This window comes from Chrysemys picta, chromosome 9 (genome assembly GCF_011386835.1).
Source record: "Chrysemys picta bellii isolate R12L10 chromosome 9, ASM1138683v2, whole genome shotgun sequence".
Lineage (NCBI taxonomy): Eukaryota > Metazoa > Chordata > Testudines > Emydidae > Chrysemys > Chrysemys picta.
Genome location: NC_088799.1, coordinates 51,178,047 through 51,186,386, shown reverse-complemented (window position 1 = coordinate 51,186,386; position 8,340 = coordinate 51,178,047). Strand labels below are relative to the sequence as shown.

Below are 8,340 nucleotides of genomic sequence, written 5' to 3'. Positions count from 1 at the left end.
GAGGAGGGGCTGGCACAGGGCAGGGAGGGGAGCACTGGTGCCATGGGGAGGGGAGGGGCTGGCACAGAGCAGGGAGGGGAGCACTGGTGCCATGGGGAGGGGAGGGGCTGGCACAGGGCATAGGGTTGCCAACTTTCTAATTGCACAAAACCGAACACCCTTGCCCCGCCCCCTGCCCTGCCCCTTCTCTGAGGCCCCACTCCTACCCACTTCAGCCCCTTCCCTCCGTCGCTTGCTCTCCCCCCCCCCCAATCACTTTCACTGGGCTGGGGCAGGGGGTGGGGGTGCAGGCTCTGGGATGGGACCAGGGATAAGAGATTTGGGGTGCAGGAGGGGGCTCCAGGCTGGGGCCAAGGGGGTTGGAGTGCAGGAGAGGGAGTCAGGGGGTTGGGGTGCAGGAGGGGGGTCAGGGCTGGGGCAGGGAGTTGGGGTGCAGGAGGGGGCTTGATGTGCAGGCTCTGGGAGTGGGGGCAAGGTGCAGGCTCCAGAAGGGAGTTTGGGTGCGACCTGGGGCAGGGGGTTGGGTTGCAGGTGGAGGTGCAGGGTCTGGGAGGGAGTTAGAGTGCAGGAGAGGGTTCCAATCTGAGGCAAGGAGGTTGGGGTGCAGGCTCTGGCAAGGCGGCACTTACCTCAGGCGGCTCCCGGTTGGCAGTGCAGCGGGGCTAAGGCAGGCTACCTGCCTGCCCTAGCCCTACACTGCTCCCAGAAGCGTCCAGCATATCTGGCTCCTAGGCAGAGGCGCAGCCAGTCGGCCCTGTGCAGCTGCAATTCCCGGACAATGGGAGCTATGGAGCTGGCGCTTGAGGCAGGGGCAGCACACTGAGCTTCCCTGGCTGTGCCTCTGCCTAGGGGTCCTAGGGACATGCCGGCTGCTTCCAGGAGCTGCATGAAGCCAGGGCAGGCAGGGAGCCTGCCTTAGCCCCGCTGCATCAGCGACCGGACTTTTAACAGTCTGGTCAGCAGTGCTGACTGGAGCTGCCAGGGTCCCTTTTAGACCGGGCATTCCGTTCGAAAGCCGGACATGTGGCAACCCTAACAGGGTGAGGAGGGGAGCACTGGTGCCAGGGGAAGGGCTGGCACAGGGCAGGGAGGGGTGAATGGTAGCAAAGGTCTAGCCCCTAGCATGAGTGAGGGGTGGCTGCGGGGTGCAGCCAGCCAGGGCCCGACCACCAGAGCAGAAATAAGCAGGACAGGCAACATTGCATCAGCCACTTGCTTTATTCACAGACTCCACGCGGTTTCCCTGGCAAAGGGGGAGCTGCCCCACCCCTCACTCTACAATGCAGCGGAAGGACTGGACAGTGGGGGACACAGCCCCCCAATCAACGGGCTTACGGTACTCCCCCTTCTCCAAGAGGTACTGCCTGCCACGGAAGTTGGGGTGCTCATAGAATACCCAGGCCCCCTCCAGCACTTTGCAGGCATGGATTTCCCGGATGTGGAACTCGTCCATGACCGAAGGGCAGTCCTCCGTAGATTCGTACATCTGGCCACCAAAGTCCCCCTTCTCAAAGATCTGAATGCGGTGCTGGTCTCCACTGGACTGGAACAGGAGACAGAGAATCACATGTTGCTGGGCACAGCAGCACAGTTCTGGCTCATTCTCTCACTATACACAGGGAACATAGGAACTTCCGGGTTGGATCAGACCTGAGTCCAGCTCATCCAGGATCCTGCCTCTGGCAATTGCCAGACGCTCCAGAGGAAGGTAAAGGACCCCACAACAGGCAGATGTATGGTAATCTACCTCCCCAGGTTTCATCCTAACCCCTGGTAGCTAGGGATTGATTTTCACGTGGAGCAGGAGGTTCTGTTTCCCTCCCAGAACTCCGAGTAGCATCAGCTGTTATGCCACAAAACCCCTCGCTCATTGCACTCCTGTGCAAGCCCCTTCATGTCCCAGTGGCTTTGGATGGAGGCTGCAGGAGGCCGCTGGCCATGGAGACCTGGGTTTGCATAGGACTGTGCTGTTTCTGAGCATCACAGGTGGACAATTAAAGGGGCCTCATTACTCTTGAGAGGCAAGAAACCTCCCCTTTCCCCCACCCCCAACCCTGGGGAATGCACTGATGATGGGAACATAGTGACTAGGAGAGGTGGCGGGGAAGAGGTAGCTCCCAGGCGTATAAAAGGACAGGCCTGACCAAAACAATCGGCTGGCTTTCCAGTTCACCTGGGTTAGTTTGTTGCACCTCAAGGTGCCCTTAGGCTCCCCCAGCCCGTCTGGATTTTTTTTTTTTTGCTGTACCAGTATTGGCTCCTCCACTGCCCAGAGGCTTTAACACTTGAGCACACCCTGCAGGCTCAGAGGTCTGATTCTCCCCTGCTTTACACCTCATGTAGTCACTGGCCCATCTCCAGATGCTGCCATCCTGCTATGCCAGCGTTAGGATCCCTGGGTGGAAAAGACGGATGAGCGGCCAGGTAGGGCAAACCCAGGCTCAAGAGGGGAGAGGCCAGGGCACTGCTGGTGACGGATAAGAGATGCACTGTGGCTGGCTGCACTTCAGTGTTTTAAACTGATTCCCATTGCTTTAACCCTTCGGTTGCTGCAGGTTTCAGAACTGGAGCCGCAGTGTGCCCCAGAGCAGTAAGGGGTCAATGAGATGGTGACAGCCTGTACTCACATTTCACATGTGCAAGACATTATATCTGCTGAGATTTCAAGCACTGAATAGCCATAAGCGCTGCAAGGGTGTTAATCTGCAGCTTCCTGTGCAGCCTGGCCCACCTCATCCCTACCTCCCTGGTCTGTTACCACCACCAGCTCCAAGCTGAATGCCACCGTTTCCCTTCCTCAGGGCAGCTTGTTCCTCTTGCCCTCCCCACCAGAAAGGAAAGCTTCACTGCTGCCTTGGATGAGCTGGAGGCCCATGCCCACGGGGGAAGGTTCCCACAGCTCACGTTCATCTAATGACCCGCTAGCTGAGTGCCCCCAGCCGTTGGCTCTTTCAAGCACTGAGCACAGCTGAAGGCAGTCACATACCACTACGAGGCCTTGGCATTGGTGAAGGCAGCACGGGAGGCAAAAGACTCTAAACCAGGCACCAGCTGACTGGGCTAATAGTCAAAATTACAAGTTAAATACTTCCACCCACTGTTTCATTATAGAATATCAGCAGGGCTCCACCACTGTTAAAGCAAGCGGAAGGGGCAGCTCTTTGAGACCAGTGGAAGGGGAGGTGGTGTCCTCTGGGGCCCACCCGCTGTTCCAGAGGAAAGTCCTGCTGTTCCAGAGCCCCCTATGGGAACGTATGCTCTGGCTGGAGGATGCTGGAGCAGCTGCTCATGCCTCAGGCCTGCCTCTGGAATATGGAGGCCTGCAGGATTTAATGCGTTGGATTTCCCTCCTCTGGCAGGGGTAATGCTCTGGGCACTAGCTGGCTGGACACTGGTTTATCACCTCTTAGTTTACACTCCTTGGTTGCCACAGGCATCACTGTTAAGCACATTGATTGCCTCCAGCATTACACTGAGACTTGCCCTCCTCCCCTCCTTCCACGTGCCCTGCATTTTTAGGGATGTTCTTTATTCCATACTTAATAGTTCATGGGCAGCTGCACTACAGCGCTACAAAAGCATTTGATCAGATAAAAACATTTCCAACCAACACATGAAGGACGATGCACAGGGTGCTGTATACCATCAGTGAAACTCTGCTGAGCTGCGGCCCTTTCAAAATCAGCTTTGGCCTGTACTTTTGATGCACCTGGCTTTTATTCCCTGCCAGCGGAGAGGGTCACATGAATGCCAGCAGCGGATGAAAGCTTCCCTGCTCTTCACAGCCTAGTCATGGCAACGGGTTCCTCACGCTGGCAGGCTGAGCACAAGCAGCAAAGCCTTCCTTTGAAAGAAGGGCAAAGAAAGCCAGCCAAGCACTGTGTTCTCCTTTGATAGCTACGGGAACTCCCAGCGTAGACTAAGGAAGGGGGATGCCCTGGGAAAACTGCCTGCACTTCGCTCAGGGTCCCATTTCCCTGTACTCAGGGATACACGCCTTGGTTACCCTGTCACACCCTGCCAGCCTCAACGCCAGGCTGCCCTACATTCCCTTCCTCTAAACTTTTGGAAGGAAACCAGCCTTCCCATCCACCTTATGCATCAGCTGTTTCTTTCACACCACTATTGAGCATTCGCTGCCCCTTGCTCACTCAGCAGGTTGCCCATGGCGTGAGCTGGTTGCCAGCACAAGCTGCAGGACAGAGCTCAGATCCACTCCTGTGTAAGAGCAGGTCAGCATGGATTCCTCAGTGAAGCAGGTACACAGCCAGTCTTTCCAAAGGCCAGGCCCTGCACTCTGCGAGTGCTGGCAGGAGCTACTGAAATGCTTGAACGGAGCGATTTGCGACCATGGCAGAATGAGAAACCTTATATCCAATGTTCCTGCACTTGGAGCAGGTGCCTGAGGTGATACGGGGCTTAAAATTCCCCTTTTGTGCTCTCTAGTCTTGGGCAGTTGAGGGATCTATCTGGCTCAGGGCTGCTCCCCCTTACGCTGCTCCCCGTACTCTACTAATGATCCTGAGAAACAAGAACAGCCCTCCATGAGTTGGGGTTGTTCTCACCCACTTCGCTGCCAGCATGTGGCAAAGAGGACTCTGCCCTCTACTAAAAGTCTTGTATCAAAACGCCATTGGCTTTACTTAACATCCTCACTGTCCTTCCCAGCCCCTGCTGCAGACAGCGAGCTCCTTCCACGCAGGCCGCACACGTACAGTGAAGCAGCTGGAAGTTTGACTGACAAAGGGATGGAGCCTGTGGCCAGTTGAGTTAATGGGAAAAGCAGGCAGCACGCTGTCTCGCATCGCCAACCATCCCTGGGATTCCAAGTAAGAGGGGGCAAGTGGTTTTGTTTTTAATTAACTTTAACTAGGCAAATGGGGTGTGGGATTTGTGCACAGGCAGACACCTGCAAGTCCTCACCAGCGGAGTGCTCCTAGGGGAACCATCCCCCTACCTACACCCCATGTCTGGGGGTTGGGGGCTGAGCTACTGCCTGGCAGCCATCTCCTCTCTCTAGTGCCAGTTGCACTGAAACTGAATGACCGGGAGATCGGTTCTAGCAGGAAGCAGAGTGGGAAATAAGCTACAGAGGTTCAGACAAACCCAGGCTGGCACAGGCCGTGCAGGGAAGATTCTCCAAAGCAACTGAATGGGGAGTACAAATCCCAGGGATGGAAATTCCCAGGGGGCTTGTGCCCCTAACTGACATAGGTGCTTAGGGAATGTCACCATGTGTACACACCAGCTGCTGCAAACTGCGTCTGCCAGGAAGAGGAGCAAGGAAAGTAGATGAGCAAACTAAGGAAAACAGGGTACAGAGTAACCACCTCCCCTGTATAAATTCCAAACCCCAGCTTCCTAGAAGCAAACTGCAGCAATGTTATTTCCAAACAAAACTACACTGACACCCCAATTGTGAGAGGTACCCACTGAAACTTACCTACAACCTGCCCAAAGCAAACTGCTTTTCGCACTGAAATCAGTGGGGGAGTTTCTCTTTATCTGTTGACATCACATTTCTTTGCACCACTTCAGCGGGTCATGGGGAAGCTCAGAGCATTTCCCTCTGTTGTGGGTTAGACTGAGCTGCAGCAGCGTTTCAATAGAACTACAGCTGCGTTCTACATGAAAACACTGAAGCTTTCCTGGGAAGATTTTCTTACTCTCTCTGCCTTCCCAGGGTTGTGGTTTGTTCACTTGCCCCTTAGATTGCAACCTTCTGATGATGCAGAAATTGTCCCATGTGACCTGTTGGGATTCTCTTAACCTCGTTCTCAAGTATATCTGGGAATATCCCATCTGTTGTGTTATGGAGGAGAAGCAGCAACATGTGTGCTTTGGGGGAGACTGGGGAAAGGAAGGGAAAGTCAGACTTACTAAGTGAATGGCTTTGCATGAGCTGAGGCGGTCATTAAGGCCCATCCAGCGCTGGTACTCGGGGTACTCGCCGTGGGTCAGAACGTACATGTTCCCTGCAAAGTTAGGCCGCTCATAGACAACCCAGGCACCCCCCTCCACTCGGATGGAGTTGCAGCGGCTTAGGTAGGTGTGAAAATCAGGGCAGTCACTGTCACACTCATAGCGACGGCCCTGGAAATGCTTGTCTTCGTAGAAAGTGATCTGAAACACAAGCAAAGCAGAGAGAGGGGAGGTTCCTTCTTCCAAACAGATGGTGACGGCTCAGTCGATGACTCTTGGGCAAAAGCAGCGAAGAGTCAGGCTGAGGGGGTGAGAACTGCAAGTGCTGTCACTGAAGTAAGCATGCGTTAGTTAAAACCGTACCATTTGAGTAAGGCTGACTCCTTAGCTACTGCCTTTAACATAAAGGCACATCATTAACCGTGAGCAGTTAAAGGGACTGCCCTGGGAAGAAATGACAAAACCTAATATTATTAGAATGGTCTGAATGACATTCAAAGAAAAATGCAATAAAAAAAAATTGGGGTGGGGGAGAGGGTTGCTTTGGTTTAAATTACTTGCAGTGGGCCCAATCCTGTGAAGCCTCATACTCACCAATAGTCCCTAGAAGAGCGAGTAGCCTGAGGGAAAGCCAGTTTTGTAACAAGAACGGCAGGGTTGGCACCGCTGTTTGCAACCCAAACACCACAGTTCTGTTCTAATTTTGAAGAATGAAACTGTCTGTTTTCATTGGCCACGCTAAGGGAAATGCAAAAAGTAAACAAACCATCGAGAGGGAAAAGGCTAGTTTGGTTCACATCTCTTGTCATTTTAATTATTTCAGGGATGGTTTGTAACAGAGGTAAAGACATTTAGGCTCCAGTCCTCCAAATACTGTGTGAGAGAGCTACTCGCGTGCTTTAAAATGAAGCATGTGAATGTTTGCATGATCGGGCCTTATCTATTAACTGCATGATTTTCCCTTTCATAGTTCTCGGAGTCTCTATGTATAACATACATCAGCCTGTTTCCACTTCCTAAGCTATGATGCCTTAACATGACCATTTTGTTTTACCACTGAAAAAAAGTTTCAAAAGTGAAATTTGTAAAATACATTTGATTTCCCTCCCCCATCCTCAATTTGCTTTAACCAAGCAAATCAAAGTTTTGTAGTCACAGAGAACAATTCGCTGCTCCTATTTTCAGGCTGCTTCCTGTCCCCCTTCAAACATGACCACAAAGAGAACGGAGAACCCCTGAAGTTTATGTCCACAGAGCAAAGAATGGACTAACAATAAAGATCAGTATGTCTAGCCTTAGTGAGAAGAGCTCATGGGAATGTGTAAGGAACACACTCCTCCCCACCAGCCCTCCACTAAGCTCCTTTCACACACACAGACTTCACTGCAGGTGGGCACAGAACCTTAGTTCAAGTGAGATGGCTCAGCTCTAACCTACAGGGAAGTGACAGGTGAATTCTGGATTGCAGTTCTAAACTCCCGGCCCATCTCTGCAATGGCCTGACAACACACACAGTGCTTGGAGCTCAGCAGCCTGAAATAGCCGTCACATGTGACATTCCAACCCCTCAGTCAAACAATCAACCTCCTAGTATAACTCTACCCTGTTAACTGCCAGAACGCCAAGGTAGGGGCTCCACAGCGCATAATGCATTTGGGGTAATAGGTGCTTGTGTGGGCCCCATTACCATAGCATCTGAGCTCCTTACAATCAGTAACAACAGCCCATGAGGCAGGGCAGTGCTGGCGTCACTATTATACAGGTGCCAAGCTGAGGCAGAGAGAGGCTAAGTGACTTGCCCAAGGTCACACAGCAAGTCTGTGGCACAGCAAGTCTCCCGAGTCCTAGGCTAGTGCCCTAACCACTGACCATCCTGCCTCTCGGAGGACACTGGAGCCTCCTGCTCCCCACAATTTAAGTTATATCAGCAACAAGAAAAGAAGTTAGTGAAGCAGCGAGTGAACCTTTGTCCTTGATCTTTAGTCAGTTCTGTCCTCCAGCAGGCTCAGCTCCAACACCACCAGCTGTCGGACAAAGCACCTTTCCCCCTGCTTAGAAGATCTTAGGTCCCAGTAGTGAAGTAAGTTCTACATGAGCAGACCCTTGTGCCCACCTGATACTGGGGCAGGTCCCTGCCTGCCTGCAGCGCCCTGTTCTCATGCTGCGATGGGACTCGGAGACAGGAGCGGATGACAAGAATATTTTGCACGGCATGCCTGTGCAGTGTCATTGTGCCCATTTTACATACGGGCACACAGAGCAATGAAGGGTCACTCCAGTGTGTCCCCCAGTGGGAGTAGGAAGTTCAGAATTTGGCTGTATCTGCCCAGGGCCACTCAGCGAAGCAGCACCCGACTGGGAACCAGCACCTAGGCTCTCAGTCTCATGCACTTTGATCCATAGGCAGACTATAGGGTT

At 53.1% G+C, this 8,340-nt stretch overlaps 1 protein-coding gene across 9 annotated transcripts in view; it reads right to left on the bottom strand.

Moving 5' to 3' along the window:
- Positions 1-1,203: 1,203 nt before the first annotated feature.
- Positions 1,204-8,340, bottom strand: part of TBCCD1 (TBCC domain containing 1) — a 37,591-nt gene continuing 30,454 nt past the window's right edge. For all 9 annotated transcript variants that reach the window (XM_042853439.2, XM_065556213.1, XM_065556214.1 and 6 more), the window contains 2 exons: positions 5,881-6,123; positions 1,204-1,543 (listed from right to left, as the gene is read on the bottom strand). In XM_042853439.2, the coding sequence (XP_042709373.1) occupies positions 1,271-1,543; positions 5,881-6,123 (516 nt within the window). In that variant the 3' untranslated portion in view covers positions 1,204-1,270. The remainder of the gene's footprint in view (positions 1,544-5,880; positions 6,124-8,340) is intronic.